This window comes from Mesoplodon bidens (genome assembly GCF_964165515.1).
Source record: "Mesoplodon bidens genome assembly, chromosome: 14".
Classification (NCBI taxonomy): Eukaryota; Metazoa; Chordata; class Mammalia; order Artiodactyla; family Ziphiidae; genus Mesoplodon; species Mesoplodon bidens.
The window spans coordinates 77,830,198-77,848,746 of NC_138170.1; the positions used below are offsets into that span (position 1 = coordinate 77,830,198).

Below are 18,549 nucleotides of genomic sequence, written 5' to 3' on the forward strand. Positions count from 1 at the left end.
AACTGAGGAACTATTGTAATCACCTTAGAATAGCAACCAACAATGGTCTACTTACAATAAAAACATGCATATTGAAATAGTCATAGTCAACTTTAAATCTGCAAAACAAGAGTTCTAGATAATGCTGTATTATTAAACTTATATCTGGTTTGAAATTAATGTGAAGATTTTGGCAACTGATTGTAACATTTTAAGCTGTTATAGACAGTCTAGTATATAAAATTTGTTTTCCAAGTGAAAAATCAAATGAATTTACAGGAACTCTGAAATTAAACCAGGATCCAAATCCCAGTTCCACCATTACCCAGCTGTGTGACCTCAACTTATTTAATCTATTCTAGTTTCAATTTTCTCTCTCTCTTTTTTTTTTTTTTCCCGGTACATGGGCCTCTCACTGTTGTGGCCTCTCCCGTTGCGGAGCACAGGCTCCGGACGCGCAGGCTCAGTGGCCATGGCTCACGGGCCCAGTTGCTCCGCGGCATGTGGGATCTTCCCAGACCGGGACCCGAACCCGTGTCCCCTGCATCGGCAGGCGGACTCTCAACCACTAGCGCCACCAGGGAAGCCCCCAATTTTCTCATTTTTTAAGTGGGTAACATGTTCTGCTTTGCAAGACAGCTGTGATAATTAAGAGATCAGATATGTAGTGCATTTGATGCCCAGTGTGCCAGATGCTTGATAAATTTGGTTATAATTAATAATGAAGATGACCTGACTAATCCAGGAAAAACAGTAATAATTACTATTTGTCAGGTGCTTATAATGAACATGTGCTGTGCTAACCTTTTACAGGTATTATATCATTTCATGTTACCACTAAGGAAAACACTACTATTATTAGTCCTGTTTTTAAATGAGGAGACTGAAGTTTAGAATTCTAAAGTCATAAGAACTTAGATGATACAGCTAGTAAGTACCCCAACTGGGATTCAAACTCAAAGTCCAAACTTGAGAAAAGGTCTAATTCAAGTAAGAACAAGTTTTATTTAGCTTTTTATTATAAAAATTTTAAGACATCTACAAAGAGAATATGAGCCACCAACGCCAGTACACCCAATTAACCACTTTTTCCATTTTCACACACACACCTTTTAATCAAGTCCACGGTATAGTGATTAGGAACACAGGCTTTGAAGTAAGTTCCACCTATGAGTTGTAAGATCTGGGGCAAATTACTTAATGTTTGGTATAAGCCCTCTTCCTAATCTGTAAACATGGGGAAGAGGACCATCACAAAGGGCTATTGTGGGAATTGAGTAAGAAAATGTATATAATGGACTTAGCAGGGCCTGGCCCATTTCTAGAAGGTAATCAATAAAGGATAAATATTTTTAAAGTGTGTATATGGATGTATGTGTGTGAGCACAATAAGGTATTATATAAAATCATTCAATAAATCAGACAATTCAAAACTTCTACTCTTTATCAACAGGCATAAAAAATGACTTCTTTTTCACTTGTGTTCTCCACTCTAGACTAAAAACGTAACTATCTCCTAACAAATTCATCACTATAGTCTCATTCCTTCAATATCTCACCTCTTGAAAAACTGAAAAAGTACTGTGCTGAATGGACTTTTAATTTGATCCAGTAGAAGGCATTTAAACTCCCATAAAAAATGAAAGACATTTCTGAAGCTATTGTTTCAACTATGTTGATAACTGTAAGCAAGTCTCAGTTCAATCTAGAAAATACTGTCTGAAAATGAAACCCACTCAATGTATTAAGAATGTACTATGTGCCAAGCACTGTGCTGGACACAGCAATGAATACAATACCACTCTGGTTCTATGGGTAATGTCTCTTTACCAAAGGATTCTAACCCACTGTGCGAGTTTCCTCCCTCCTCAATTTCAGCAGGTAGTCAGCATGAAAACAGAAACTTGGTCTCTCAGGTTTAAAAAAAAAAAAAGTCAAGTTGGAAAAGCCTGAGAGAAACAGCTATATGACTTGGATAATAGCACCAACCACTTCTTCAGGCCTAACTGCACATGTTGCATAACTGTGCAACTTTAAAAGATTAAAAAAATTACATAGTTCTATTCTCTGACTCCAAAGCTGACTTCTGCCTGCAGCATAAGACATAACACAGGGCTAAGGGTGCCAGAGGATGGTGGGAGATAACAGAAGTAGAGAATGTAAGATGGAAGGAAGAGCGGGAAGAGAATACATTACATCCCCTAAGTAGAATGGAGCTGAATCCTGCCAGGAAAGCTACGGAATAACACTCCCTTTACTTTGCCATTAGCTTCAGCCAGTACCAAATTTTAGATCCGCCTGGCAAAAGCAGATCTAATTCCCTAAAAGCTCTGTAGCTGGACAATGTAAGTCAAGAAACTTAATAACTTACGTGGAAAATGAATTTGGGTTTGAGGAACCAAGATAGGGAATGAACATATTAAATCTCTCTCTTATAACCATTAAAATATAGCAAATCAAATAAGAACATAACAAAGCTATGTTACTATCTTAGAATAGTATTAAGCACAGGAATGATTCCTCGCCCTTAATATGCCACACCAAGTCAAATCAAAACCATTCAGCATGAAATTTCATTTGACAGCAGCACCAAGGCAACTGAGGGGAGAACATATTTGCTCACCATAACTCAGTCTCAAGCAGTTTAGATTAAATGATAAAATATTTAGGGAAGGAAATGAAAGAGAAGTCTGTAAGGACCAAGTTACTTGATACATACAAAATATTTTATGATGTTCTACCTGTACCTGAACCAACAGGCAGTTAAGAGTTTCCCAAACTTCTTCCCCAGTAACGAGGATCACAGTCCGAGCTTCGTCCTCGATAACAGCACAGCCTCTAAGACTTCCCCTTACACAAATCTGAACTCATCTCCCCTCCTACTAGAACCACTGCCTTACCATCCTTCAGCCTTCCCAAGGATCACTGCCAAAACTACCTTCTCTGCAATCCACCTTATCTCTATTTCTATTCTTAACTCCAGCTGCTTCTTTTTCAATTATCCCCAGAGGAAATAACTCAATGCATGAAAATGCGAAGGAGGTTCGCAGGTGCTCAAAAGATAAACCAAAAAAAATTCACATATGTTGGAATTTTGCATGAGGTGTTTGGAAGAAACTACTATGCTGTACACCTTTGGGAAAAGAAAAGGCATACTTGTAAGATGTTTTTGAACATACATACACTCTTTTGACCTTGTTTAATTTCAGCCTCATTTGACTTTTCTTGAAACACAGCAGAACTATATTGCCAAAATGACAACACAGAGTGTTACTTTTTAAAAATTAAAAGTACAACTTACCCCATTATCCAAAACAGAGAGCTGATCCCGTGCTGCAACACCTCCAATTATCAGAAGCTCCCTGAAATAAATACCAGAATAATAACGTAGAAAAAGATTAAAGCCTGCTATATTGTTTGTTTTTTTTCAATTTGGGGGAGGTGGATATTAAAATTGAATAACTGAGAAAGAATCTACAATAAAGGTCTGGAGGAGGGAAGAAACAAGGCGCTTCGTTTCCAGGAGCTACATAAAATGTTAATGCACGGTAAAGTAACTGAGGAGAATGTGAAAGCTTGGAACCCAGAAAACATCAGTCCTCATCTATATATCTTTCTATATTAGGATAATTCCAGGTACCCCAAACTCTGGTTTCAATCAACCTTTATAGACACATGTGGTTGTACGTGCATAAAATATATACTCTGAAAGAATATATAAATATTAATTTTTAAAAGTTGCCTCCAGGTTGATAACCAAAAACTGGGGAATGGGGTGAAAGGAGACTTACTTTTCATAGAATATCCTTTTGTGTTTGAATTTTTCTCACTCCAAATACTTCCAAAAATATGTTTAGATTAAAAAAGATTACTTTGGGACTTCCCTGGCAGTCCTGTGGTTAAGAATCCACCTCCCAATGCAGGGGACATGGGTTCGATCCCTGGTCTGGGAACTAAGATCCCACAAGCTGCGGGGCAACTAAGCCCGCATGCCACAACTACTGAGCACATGGGCCACAACTAGAGAGCCTGTGTGACACAACTACAGAGCCCATGTGCCACAACTAGAGAGAAGCCCGTGCACCGCAACGAGGAGCCTGTGCACCGCAACTAAGACCTGACGCAGCCAAAAATAAATAATAAAATACACTCTCTCTGGAAGAAAAAAAAAAAAGCCTTATGCCAAGACAATTCTATGGGGGGAAAGAATAGTCTTTTCAACAAATGGTGCTAGAACAAATGGATATGCATGTGCAAATGAATGAAGTTAAACCTCTTCTTTAGGCCACACATAAAAATTAATGCAAAATGAATCACAGACCTAAATATAAGACCTAAAACTACAAAACTCTTAGAAGAAAACGTAAGAGTAAATTTTCATGATCTTGGGTTAGGCAAAGTCCCTTATAACACCAAAAGATGAACAAACAAAAAAGCAACAGATGAAAAAATAAACTGGACTTCATCAAAATTAAAAACTTTTGTACTTCAAAGGACACTGCCAAGAGAGTGAAAAAGCCCAAGAATCGCAGAATGAGAGAAAATATTTGCAAATTATATATATCTAACCATAATACTACATGTATATATCTTACAACTCAACAATAAAAAGACAAATAACCCAACTGAAAAATGGGCAAAGAATCTGAACAGACTTTACAAATGGCCAGTAAGCACATGAAAAGATGTTCAAAATGATTAGCTATTAGGGAAATACAAACCAAAACCACGATAAGATACCACTTGACACCCATTAGGAGGGCTATAACTGTAAAGACAGATAATAATGTGAGGATGTGGAGAAACTGGAACCCTCACACATTACTAGTAGAAATGTAAAATAGTGTTGTCACTTTGGAAAACAGTTGTGTGCTTCCTGAAGATGTTAAACATGAAGCTACTGTATGATCCAGCAATTCCACTCCTGGATGTATATTCAGGAGAAATGGAAATGTATGTCCACACAAAAGTCTATACACTAATGTTCATAGCACAGTAGCCAAAAAGTGGAAACAAGCCAAACATCCATCAACTAATGAGTGGATTAATAGCTATGTGGTATATGTATACAATGGAATACTTTTTGGCAATAAAAAGGAACTAAGTACTGATACATGCTATAACATTGACGAACTTTAAAAACATTATGGTAAATGAGAGAAGCCAGTCATGAAACAGCACACATTGTCCAATTCCATTTATATAAAATGTCCCAAACTGGCAATTCTATACATGGAAAAGAGATCAGTGGCTGCCCAAGGATAGGAAGGTGTGAGGGAAATGGGAGTGACTGCTAAAAGGTAGTGTTTCTTTTGAGGGTGATGAAAACGTTCTAAAATTGGTTTTGGTGGTCACACAATTCTGTGAATATAATAAAAACTAAAACAACCTGTACACTTTAAAGAGTGAATCGTATGATATGTGCATTATATCTCACTAGAGCTATTCACAAAAAGATTGTCTCCTTTTTATAAATAGCAGACAAAATTACTTCCTGAGGCAGCCAGACAACTTTCAGTCAGAAGTAGCTATCAACTATCTTCATTTATTAATTTTACTCTTATTTAATCAGTCATTTAAAAAATACCATAAAATACTGGGAAAGTGGATGATGTTGACAGAGTCTCATAAATTCTATGACTGATGAAAAGAAACAGCTTCTTGGTTGCCTACTGTCATCTTAAGCGATTTATAGTGTTTAAAGAAAGAAAAAAAAAAGCTTTCTAGTCTGTGAATGTCCATTACCTTGGCATAGTCCTTAACCACCTACCACTAGAGCCATGTTTCCTAAATCCGGTAACACGAGAGGCCAGATTGGCTACTTAAGAATCACCTGGAAGAGGTGCCATTCTTCCTTAAAAAACAAAGAGTTCCAATTCCTATTCCCTGGAAAATCTGATTCAGTATGTACAGAAGAGGGACCAATAAATTTATATTTTTAAATAAGGTCCCTTAGTTCCCAGGTTTGGTAACTATGGTCCTAAATCTATCATTTCTTCTATAAAACTTTACTCTTATCCACTTTCCTAGTCAGATACATTTATTTCTACAAATTTAGCAGAAAGCTACACATACACATAACAATCTATGCTTGTGTGCAAAGCACTGTAGGGTTGAGGAATATAAAAGACCAGCCCCTGGCTTATGGTGTGTAAAACTGAGTTGGGACGAGTAAAGCTATGCACATTTAAAACAAGAAACACTAACACATGACAGTGCATAGGGATTATGGGGAAGCAAACACAGCGGTATCCGAGGAGGGAGAAAGGACCGGGCTGGCACCAACACGTTAGCTTCACAGAAAGACCAGGACTTGAGCTGGGTCTTCAAAGAAGGGAAAGGCTCATTTGTACTGAATACCGAAATGAGTAACACAATTTTACCATCTTAGCAAATCAACTGATTTTGTCATCTATCTTCCCTTCCAGGCTTTGTCCAGATGCACGTTAATCTTTACACATAATTAGAGCACAAAAATCAACTTATATTAGCATTTTACGTTCTTCCAAAAACACTCTCTTGTGAAGAGTTCTGAGTCTCTTACGCTAAGAAGATGCTCTGGTGATGTACTCTTGTAGTGACTCTCCCTGTCGTATCCTTAAAGCATTTTATCACATTACTTTGGTTGTTTCTCTGCCTTCCACACTATCTCCACACTCCTACACATAATTCTATAAAAGCAAAGATGAATTCTTGTTGTTATATCTTGATCCCTAGCCTAAGTCTTCACACATGGTAGGTATTCAAATAGTTACTGAAAGAGTGAAATGCATCAATCATCAAGACAAAATTAGGAATTATTTTACCTAAAAAGTTTTACTAAGTATAAATTTATCCCTGAATAAGTTTAATTTATGAGAAAGATCACCATTAAAAAGATGGGGGACTTCCACGGTGGCGCAGTGGTTAAGAATCTGCCTGCCAGTGCAGGGGACACGGGTTCAATCCCTGGTCCAAGAAGATCCCACATGCTGCGGAGCAACTAAGCCCGTGCGCCACAGCTACTGAGGCTGCGCTCTAGAGCCTGCGAGCCACAACTCCTGAGCCCGTGAGCCACAACTACTGAAGCCCGCACACCTAGAGCCTGTGCTCCGCAACAAGAGAAGCCACCGCAATGAGAAGCCCGCACACCGCAATGAAGAGTAGCCCCCGCTCGCCGTAACTAGAGAGAAGCCCGCGCACAGCAACGAAGACCCAACGCAGCCGGAAAAAAAAAAAAAGCTCAGACATCAAAATAAGATTTTTAAAAATATAAATAAATAAATAAACAGATGGGCCCACGGGACATCAATAATTCAGAGTTTCTGAATTTAGATAGTGGTGATGGCTGCACAACCTTGTGACCATATGCTAAAAACCACTGAATTGTACACTTTAAATGGTGAATTTTATGGTGTGTGAATTATATTTCAGTAAGAAAAATTAAAAGAAAAATTAATAAAAATCAAGTGTCAAATCAACTGACAGAGCAGTTTACTTATATGGTATGGCTTTCCTCAAATTAAAAGGGATTGCTACTGAGCCAGAAGTTCTCCAAGATCACTAGACTTACAGTCTCCCTGCAATGGCAGAAAGAGCCCTCGAACTAGAGGGACCAGTGTGAAGGCCCACAGGGAAGATGGTCGTCACTAGGAGACAGGCTGGAATTAACCTCGCCAAGTCAGGTTTACCAACACATAAGACAGACAGAGATACATTTTCTATGCAAATGAAGTGATGAAGCTAACACTAAATGAAATGGCCCCTTTAAAAAATTAATTTGTACTCTGACACAGTTTTGCAAACCACGACTCTTTATATAAGAGACACAGGAAAAACCTCAATTTACTTTTTTTTTTTTTAAGGATTTATTTATTTATTTTTGGCTGCGTTGGGTCTTCACTGCCGCGCGCGGGCTTTCTCTAGCTGCGGCGAGTGGGGGCTGCTCTTCATTGCGGTGCACGGGCTTCTCATTGCGGTGGCTTCTCGTTGCGGAGCACGGGCTCTAGGCGCGCGGGCTTCAGTAGTTGTGGCACACGGGCTCAGGAGTTGTGGCTCGCAGGCTCTAGAGCGCAGCCTCAGTGGTTGAGGCGCACGGGCTTAGTTGCTGTGTGGCATGTGGGATCTTCCCAGACCAGGGCTCGAACCCATGTCCCCTGCGTTGGCAGGGGGACTCTTAACCACTGCACCACCAGGGAAGTCCCTCAGTTTACTTTTTTTAATAGAACTCTTCTCACTTAAACAGGAGTTTTATATAGAAACTAATTGCTACTATATGTCAAAGTTAAATATATTTACACACTCATACACATGCATATGTACACACTCTGAATTTCCACCTCATTTTTTTTCCTACTTTACTCTTCTTCTGAAACACCTCAGACCTAAAGACTATAGGCATTTGAGCACAAAAGGAAGCCTTACCTTAATTTAGGATTATCGACATATTTCTTAAACTGCTTGACGTTATTCAAAGTTTGTTCAGCCAACTCTCGGGAAGGTTCGACAATGAGAGCTTTCGGAGCGTTGGGGAGAAACTTCGCTTGTGCCACCTGAGCGTTACCTTAAGAAAAGAAAAAAGATTAGAACACGTTCAGATCACACCTCATGATACCTTTATCTGTAAAACACGAGCACAAATACCCCAGTGTCAAAATTTTAAATAACAACTGTCCAGTGGTATGGGGGATAGTCAAACTAAACAAAATAAAGATTCTTAAAATGAACCACAGATTCTTTAAATCTACGTGCAGTAATTTTAATTGATTATATGCTTTGTGATAAATTAAATGAGCTATGAAAGGTATTTTCTTTAAATAACTGGAAGCAGATTAGGCAGCACAATGGGGTGAGAGTGTGAGCTTTAGAGTCAGACTGCTTGGATTTGAACTCAGTTCTACCACTTACTTGTCCTCTGACCTTGTGCAAGTGACTGCAAGTCCCCACTCCTCGAGTTCTTTGTCTATAAAACTACCTTACAGGGTTGTTATGCAGACTACATAATGCAGGTGAAACACTTAACACAGTGCCATGGCACTTAATAAGCACACACATTATAAATACTAGATACCATCATCACCATGAACAGCTTCCCCAAAATGCGTGAACTGAAACCAAATACTTGGAGTTTATGAATTAGGTTTTGAAACTGAATTTTACTGACATGTTCAATAAAGATGCATGACTAAACAGGCAAGGGGAGTATCTGTACCTCACTACAAGAAGCCTTACTTACTGGAGTTTTCAATACCCCATTCTTGAAATCTTTACCCTCTCAGGTGCTATACCTGTGTGCTGTGATTTGACAATGAAACTATCCGGTGCCTTGGAAAGGGCAACAAAACCATCTTTTGGTGGAAACTTAAATTCTTCTTCCCCGAAGTTGAATTTTAGTTCAGCATTCTAGCATTGAATAAAGGAGAAAATGAAAATGCTTAACCTAAGAGCAAACTAACCAATATGAAATAATGAAGATCAAAGTAGCTTATAATCACAGCAAAATGTCTCTAATTACCTTCAAAACACAGGCAGCAAAGAGGCCTTGGTTCTTCATATGTGGTGGTATTTCAAATGCCAGACCAAGGTCTTTTCCTTTTAAAAAAAAAGAGAGAGAAATTGAATTAAAACTCCCAGAAAAGAATGTCCACGTGCTCACACCACCAAATCTAGCAGCCGACGCACATTCACACGCCCCCCGCCCCGTTACTGCAGATTAACTGTGCTAATACCAATGTCTTCACTTTTTTACTTTACTCCTGAAATTGTCCCCTCTCCCCCTCTACAATTTTAATTATTCCCTTCCTACGGGATTGCTTCCAGCAGACACTTGAATTAGACAAACCTCCCTGAGCTCAGAACTTCCTCCATCTGTCCTTTATTTTTTCTTCTCCTTTTTGTAGTAAAACTGCCTGATTTCCATGTTGACTGTGTCCACCTCATTTCACTCCATTCTCTGTTGAACGGATTCCCAGTCAGGCTCCCCCTACACACCCCTCGTTCCACCACAACAGCTCTTTGTCAAGCTCATTAACGAGCTCCACTTGCCAAACACAGTAGTCCTCACTCCTCATCTTTCTAGGCTAGACCCATCAGCAGCACTGGACACAATCTGATCATTCCCTCCTCCTTCAAAAGCTTTCTTTACCTGAACTGCAGGACCTCAACTTCTTTTGGCTTTCCTCCTCATTCACTTCTGCTGGATTCTCCTCAATTTGCCAACTTCTAACCACAAGAATACCCTGGGCCTCAGATCTCTCCTCTTCATTACCTACTCTCATTCCCTAGGTGATCTCATCTAGACCTATGACTGGATCATACATAAGCCAATGACTCTCAAAGATGTATCAATATCTCCACTTCTGATCCCTCCCCGAACGCTTAACTGTACATTTAACTACTTACTTGATTTCATCACTCAGATGTCTAATACACATCTCAAACTTAACTTGCCCCAAACAGAACTCTTAGCATCCAACTGGTTCCCTACCTATTGTCACCACCCAGTGTTTTCAACAAAGCAGCCACAGTGATTGTACTGTTAAACTGTTAAAAACAGATGATGCCAATTCTCTACTCAAAACCTAATGACTTCCAATCTCAGTCAAAATAAAAAGTTTGTATCATAGCCTATAAGGTCCTATATGGCCTGGCCTCACCACCTCACTGACCTAAGATTCTACGACCCTCCCCCATGCTCAGTGTGCTCCAGACCCACTGGCCTCCTCACTGTTTAAATACCCCAAGCACGCTTTCATCTCAGGACCTTTGCAATTACTGGTCCCTCTGCCTGAAATACTCTTCCAAGATATTTCTACTCAAATGTCACCTTCTCAGAGAAGCCTTCTCTGATCCCCCAGGATGCTCTCCAGCCCCTTACCCGGATTTATACGCTCCCTCAGTGCACTGTTCCCACCTTACATATATTTGTCTGGCTCTCCCTATCAGTAGCTAAGCCCCACAGAAGTGTACATAAATTTATCTAGTCCATTTTCTGCTGTATCTCCAGCACCTACCAGCATGCCTGGCACACAGCAAATGCTCAATAAGTATTTGTTCAAAAGAAAGGCAAGGAGGAAGAGGAAGAAGATGGAAGACGGTGAGGAAATTTTAAAAATCACAAATAATGAATATCATATATACTCTCTAACAAAATGGTCCCTAGAAAGCTTACCATTTTTGGAGAATTTGACATGCCCTTTATCCATATCTAGGTAACATCCAATAGTATCATGCATAGTGAATTCCTAGAAAACCAGAAAGTCAAGTGCTGTTAATAAAAAGCAAATTTGAAAATAAGGTAAAAAGGCCAAATAGAGCTGCATCCAAAGTATGTGTTAGTGTTGCATAATACTTCCTTAAAATTCTAAAGTAGATTTTAAAAATGCCTAGTATAGCATATCATATATAAGAGTAGAAGCATCAGACAGACTTTTTAGAATCAACATATTAAGGCTCCTCCACATTACCAGAGATGTCAGCTACCAGAACAAGTATACTTAGATTTAACATGACTCAAAATAAGGAATGAGTGCAACACAAGTATTAAAGTCAAAGCCAAAATCAAAATGGGGTGAACACAGGAAACAAAGTAATATACTTTGGAGGGGCTAATAAATGGCATAAAAGAAAAATAGTTTTCTCATTTTGTAACATTTCTTCACTGAAGTCCCAATCTGAACTTTCCGTGGAAAATATTCAGAAAATTCACTTGAATTTCACAATCATTTCTATACCCTCAGTCATGTCATGAGTGATCAAGTAAGTATGCAAGAAAACTTACTAACACTATGATTAAGTCATCAATACAACTTACCTCTCCATAATTATCAAATTGTTTATTGTGAGATTTCTTTCCTGTTCCACCAAAGCCAAATCCAAACTTGTCAGTACCTAGATTTTAAAAGTATTTTATAAATGTGGTAAGAATAAAGTTAAAAGCACCATGAAAGTTCACAAGTTGAAGATAATTTGAAGCATCTACACAGTATTGTGTGGTACATATTAATGCATACTAACTTTACTGACTTCATTCATACCCTTAACCTTATTCCTCCTGATTTTATGACGTTATAATATCTATTTTTTGGTACTTCAAATCTTTCTTGGAACGAGGAGGGTAGAGGTAAATATTATTATTTCCATGTCTCTAAATATAAACTTTCTATGGTTACGTTTACTATTTTGCTCCCCACTAAAATAAAATGTTAAAAATTCACAAATGTAAAACAACAAATTCAGTTTATTTTAGAAACACTTACCTAGGTCTAGGGAAGCCTGCATAGAAGACCACCCAACTCTGCACAGTCCTTGGTCATGACAGGATACTTCATAGTAGTGTTTCCCTGCAAGGGCAAAATACTTTGAGATTTTTATAAATTATACACTTATGATTCATTTACCACGTAGCTACTTTCCCATTGTTTCTGAATAACAATTTGTATCTTCCAAATGAAGAATTGTATACAGATCTTTCTGTAACATTAAAAATCTTTTCAGATCCTCGATTCAAAGCTATTTTAAAGAAAAGTTCATGTATTAATACACCACCCCAAAAGTTCAGACAAGTACAAATGTTGTTTAAATACCTTTCGTTAATCCTTTAGTAGCTCTACATCCATGCCATTCCTTTACTTCTCTGCTCTGACAACAAAGACCATCTGACCCAATTGCTGGATTTCAGAAAAACACAGAAAACCATGTCAATACAGATTACATAAATCACGCGTTCTGAAATAAGTATCATTCCGTCTCACTAATAAGGTCATTGGTTACTCGGTGCGATGTTCCGGGGACTGAGACGTGCCGACTCCTGAAGGGTAGCAACGTCTTCCCCATGAGCAGCTGCCCTCATCCATCCCCTGGAGGGCTGTGGCTCACGCTGAGGACTAGTTTCTCTACTGTTATCTGTTGGCTGGGACACGATTTTACCACAACAATTCTAAAAAGGCATCAACACAGCACCTAACCTGACTTGTACTACCGCAGCTGCATCACCAACACACGTTTAGACAACTATTCTCTAGAGTCCTTTAAAGAAACGGATACTAAGGATGACGCAGCACCCACTCATCAATACTTGCTGCTCTGATTTTATGCCGAAATTAGAGCTTGAGTGAATGCTACACTAAAAGAAAAACAGAAACTCTGGCTTGTTCCCTAATCCGTGGATCCAGAAACCATAAAGGGAAAGCAGGAAAAGCCTGAACAAATAACCCTGTAGCTGTTATTTGCTAATATTAGGGCTCTAAAAGATGAAGTTCTATATTATACATCATAGTCAGTCATAGTGCTTATTGGTGCTTTTTGGCGTTAAGTAAAGCACTTGGCTTTTGTCTGTACTGGAAACTATAACTTCTGTCCTGATTCAGGCTTGCAAATCATATTCGCCACCTGAATGTAGAAGAAATTTTTTAAAAAAGCATCTCGTCACACATTTTCCTTCACTTAATAAGAAATTAAATTATTTATTCAAAGTATAAATTCTTATTCATATGGGTACATTATATAAACCTCTGAACTTTAAAAAAAGTTCTCGGACAAGGGTAAATCATAAAAATTTTTGTATTTAAAATTCTTTATGCATATATACATATATAAACTTTTACATAAATTAGGTATCACATGGTAGAGAGTAGCAGTGTGGGGTTGTTTGTTTCTGTCATGATTCCTCAAGGCCCACTGACCTTTCTCTGCATCCTGATTTTCTTACTCATTGACACCTGGAGAAAATTCCTCCAAGTCAACTCTGCAGTTCTGACTTATTCTTCATAATAGCTGCACAACAGTCCTTGGATACACCCTAATCTTTGTTTACCATTCTAGCAGTATCATTTACTTTGCTGGCAGTTTTTATCATTATAAATAATGTTGCATCAAACAGCTTTGAAAGTATATTCTTACATACTGGCACTTTCATTCCAATGAGCTTGACCTTCCAGGAATATGTTTTTTAAATATTAACAGGTAATGCCAAACTCCTTTCCAGAGAGGCAGTAATTTGTAAGTCGGTTATCACCCTTTTGGATTCTTGCCAATCAGATGGGTATAAAACAACATTCACTGTAACTTTAATTTCCATTTCCCTGCTACCTGTAAACTTGACCTTTGTATGTTTATTGCCATCTGGATTTGGTTCTTCTGTGAACTGCCTATTCACATCCTTTGTCCATTTTCCACTGATTGCTTATCTCCTTCTTACTAAAACAGGTAACACTTAATCTGCTGTCAACACAAGAACCCCTTACCAGTTTACAAGGATTCTTTATCTTTCCTCAACACTGCATTAAAAACAAGTTTTTGAATCACAAATGTGCTGCTAAAATCTATCCACTTACCAAAAGCAGATCCTCTATCATATGGGTTCATTTGCCATTTGTTCAGCACTAAGCAAATTAAAACAAGAAAAGTTAACCCCAAACAAACATAATTTAAAACATGCTACAAAAAATGAAGCAAATATTTTATGTTTTATATGATATCTTAACTTCTCTAGTTCCAATATGGTTTTATACACTATTTGGAATGTACGATTAAAATTGCTGCTGTTTTTATTAAAGGCAAAACTGAAACAAGCCAAAAATAATAGTCACTGGCCCATCCAGGGCAACCTTTTCTGCTCACTTGCTTCAGTGCCTTTTTATTAGATGGCACTGATCTTTGTCATAACTATGGAAGTATTAATAAAATGAAGTTCTGGTGACTTCAATCATAACGAAAATAACCCACCAACATATCAGAATCTAATTATCACTTTATCATTATTAAAAGAAAAGCAAGTCCTTTATTTTAAATAATTCATAAGTGACAAAATATTTTCCTCCTCACTTTTTTTTTTTTTTTTCTTTTTGCGGTATGTGGGCCTCTCACTGTTGTGGCCTCTCCCGTTGCGGAGCACAGGCTCCGGACGCGCAGGCCCAGAGGCCATGGCTCACGGGCCCAGCCGCTCCGCGGCATATGGGATCCTCCCAGACCGGGGCACGAACCCGTATCCCCTGCATCGGCAGGCGGACTCTCAACCACTGCGCCACCAGGGAGGCCCTTCCTCCTCACTTTTATGGGATTGGCATTTTTCTTTTCTAAAACATCTTAAGAGTCTGGATAAGCAAAGAATCACAATAGCTAAAGAGAATGCTATGTGTTTTCAAGCCCAATTTCCACCCAAGGTAGAAATCTTTTCTAGATTATTTCTGGTCAGATGATATCTATCATCTGCTTAAACACCTGGAATGATGGTGAAGTAACGTCCTCTTGAGGGTCTCTATCCATTGTGGGCTCAATCAAGCTACTAGGAATTAAACAGAATTTTCTATAACAATTATTCTCTCTCCAGATCCCAACAATGATTTAACAATTATACCACCTCCCTTTTTTATTTGTTTCTCCATGTTTAAGTATCTAGCTTCCTTACTCCTAATAGGACATGATTTTTGGAACTGCAACCATTCTGGTTATCCTTCTGTGGAAGCAGACAGGATCCTTCTCTTTCATCACTCTCTCTGATAAATGATGGTTTATAGTTGCTACAAATTCTGAGACTATTTTTAAACAGACTAATAGTCTAAATAGTTCATATCCATTATCTCACAATTCATTTACAAATGAGTTCATTCTACAAACTATGTAACATTGTTACTTTCAACTACTGAGAAGAAAATGTTGATAGGCCAGCTCACTCCACTTAAGCTTGCAATTTTGTCACAATCCTATTTTGTACCATGAAACAAAAGTGACTTAAAATGTAACAAAACCATAGACTACTCAAGATAGAATGGAATTCAGAAACCACTTAATAAAAGCAACAACATTTAAGGATGAGAAAACTAATGTAAGATTTTTCATGGCACAGACAGGACCAATCGCCATGGAGATAGGACTGAAAATAAGAAACTGACTTTAAAATGTACACTTTACATTTCAACCTCCTGGGCTCCTTCTTTCTTACCTTAAAGGAAAATGCATGCCTCTTTTCCCTGTAGAAGGCAATATTTCCTACCACTGTGGGTTTATACTCTATCAACTATTTGTAAAATCTTTCCTTAATGCCTTTGTAAAATACTGTACCAATTTATCTTCAGTATTATGCATAAAAAGTTATCAGGTTAAGAAAAACATTAAAATAACTAAATATAATTTCTAAAATGCCAGTGTTTTCTCAAAGACAACACTGTTAGTACCTTAGGAGGGACAGTCTTTCAGTGTTTATGCTCTAAATGACATTTAGCATCCCTGGTTTCCAGGGCAACAAATGACAATACCATCCCCTGGATACTGACAATAAAAATGCACACTCAAATTTCACATCTGGGGCTTCCCTGGTGGTGCAGTGGTTAAGAATCCACCTGCCAATGCAGGGGACACAGGCTCAAGCCCTGGTCTGGGAAGATCCCACATGCAACGGAGCAACTAAGCCCGTGTGCCACAACTACTGAGCCTGCACACCTAGAACTCATGCTCCGCAACAAGAGAAGTCACCGCAGTGAGAAGCCCACACACTGCAACAAAGAGTACCTCACCACAACTAGAGGAAGCCCGCACACAGCAATGAAGACCCAACAGAGCCAAAAATAAATAAATAAAATAAATTTATTTTAAAAAAACTTCACATCTGTAAATACCAGGAATGAGAATTACTAATTTATACAAAAGGAAATTAATATATGCAAAAATTACCTGAAGCACCAGTTTTAATTGTCGCTTTTCCTTTTTTGCCTTCTTGTTGGTCTTTCAGAGTTTCATAAACTATCTGGATAACTGGAATACTGAAAGCCTAGCAAATAAACAAGAGTTCTCTATATTAGCATTCAGATATCAGTGACAGTTCAATAATCAACATAAATTACAAAAATCATGCACGCACCTTAAATAATGACACATATTCCTGAGCACTGCTCCAATTTGCCCAAACCCAAAATACCAGTAAGATAACAAGAGTTGACTGAATGAAGGAAATAAGAACCAGCTGATAGCCCAAAACAATAAACAATCGGGACCCACAGAATGAACTAAACTAAAAAGGATAAATATTATTCTGACAAACCGTTTCTCTAGTCTAGGCCAACAGGAGATCAACCTCTATTTGCAACTTCTTTTTTTAAAATTTATTTTATTTTATTTTATTTTTTTGCGATACGCAGGCCTCTCACTGTTGTGGCCTCTCCCGTTGCGGAGCACAGGCTCCGGACGCACAGGCTCAGCAGCCATGGCTCACGGGCCCAGCCGCTCCGCGGCATGTGGGATCTTCCCGGACCAGGGCACGAACCCATGTCCCCTGCATCGGCAGGCGGACTCTCAACCACTGCGTCACCAGGGAAGCCCTATTTGCAACTTCTTTATTACTAGAGCCACTGCATTAAAATTCAGAAGTGAGTATAAATACTAAAGATACTGTAACTCTTTCTCCAAGACCAGTTTTAAACTATATTCTTAAAGCCATACTCCTATAAATCTTATTTCAGAATGAGCTGGCAACAACCACTTTTTTTGTGGCAAGCAACCACTTTTTACATTTTGGAAGGAGGATACTTGATTAAATATTTCAAAGTAAAAACCACTGTTCAAAGTTGCTTTAAAAATCAAATCTTACCGGCTTCCCTGGTGGTGCAGTGCTTAAGAATCCGCCTGCCAATGCAGAGGACACAGGTTCGAGCCCTGGTCCAGGAAGATCCCACATGCTGCAGAGCAACTAAGCCCATGAGCCACAACCGCTGAGCCTGCGCTCTAGAGCCCGGAGCCACAACTACTGAGCCCGCGTGCCACAGCGACTGAAGCCCGCGTACCTAGAACCCGTGCTCTGCAACAAGAGAAGCCACTGCAATGAGCAGCCCGTGCACCGCAACAAAGAGTAGCCCCCGCTCACTGCAACTAGAGAAAGCCCGCGTGCAGCAACGAAGACCCAACGTGGCCAAAAATAAATAAATAAAATAAATTCATGAAAAATCAAATCAACTCTTACAGAGTAAGTCAATTTAAGTTTATGACTTACACCAGTTTTTCCACTTCCCGTTTCTGCAGCCTAAATGAAGAAGAGAAAAAAAGTTTTAAGTTGCCAGTTAAGGAAATCAAATTAATGCGACACCATGTAGAAATCTTTAACAATTCACAAGCTACCTTTCTTTATTTCCCCAGTGTCTGCAGATTATTCAGACTTCCTCATTCAACTTTATTGTCTATCTTGCCATTCCTCTTCCATTCCCTCAAGAATCTGTTCTCCCTTTCCTTTTCCCATTGCTACCACTCAAATCTAAACCCTTATTATTCTAACCTAGATTACTGTACGAGTACCCTAACGGTATCTCATGTCTTAGGGCTACACTACAAGCTGCTACCAAATCAGTCTTCATAAAAACACAATTCTAACCATGCAGCGCATCCCTACTTAAACATTTCCAATGATCCACACTGCCAACAAACACCCAAATTCTTTAGCATGACACTTAAGAAAGGGCACAAATAATCTGACCCACTGTATACGTCTCATCTTATCTCAAGTTACACTCTCCACCCCAGACACACGTATTTTATGCTACCATTGAAGTGAATTACTCTGGGATCATATCCTGCATTCTCCTATTCACGGTTTCTGTTGATGTGCTC

General features: G+C 38.7%; 1 protein-coding gene and 1 long non-coding RNA gene across 2 annotated transcripts in view; both read right to left on the reverse strand.

Moving 5' to 3' along the window:
* LOC308627717 overlaps positions 1-18,549 on the reverse strand; it is a 1,107,544-nt gene that overhangs the window by 975,625 nt on the left and 113,370 nt on the right. The window lies entirely within an intron of this gene.
* The window catches only part of DDX1 (DEAD-box helicase 1), a 33,798-nt gene that overhangs the window by 11,622 nt on the left and 3,627 nt on the right, over positions 1-18,549 (reverse strand). The window contains exons 4-14 of the mRNA XM_081254553.1: positions 17,939-17,968; positions 16,627-16,723; positions 14,292-14,339; positions 12,543-12,626; positions 12,216-12,299; positions 11,771-11,847; positions 11,129-11,201; positions 9,473-9,549; positions 9,246-9,360; positions 8,383-8,521; positions 3,281-3,341 (exon numbers count right to left, since the gene is read on the reverse strand). Of these exons, the coding sequence (XP_081110679.1) occupies positions 3,281-3,341; positions 8,383-8,521; positions 9,246-9,360; positions 9,473-9,549; positions 11,129-11,201; positions 11,771-11,847; positions 12,216-12,299; positions 12,543-12,626; positions 14,292-14,339; positions 16,627-16,723; positions 17,939-17,968 (885 nt within the window). The remainder of the gene's footprint in view (positions 1-3,280; positions 3,342-8,382; positions 8,522-9,245; positions 9,361-9,472; positions 9,550-11,128; positions 11,202-11,770; positions 11,848-12,215; positions 12,300-12,542; positions 12,627-14,291; positions 14,340-16,626; positions 16,724-17,938; positions 17,969-18,549) is intronic.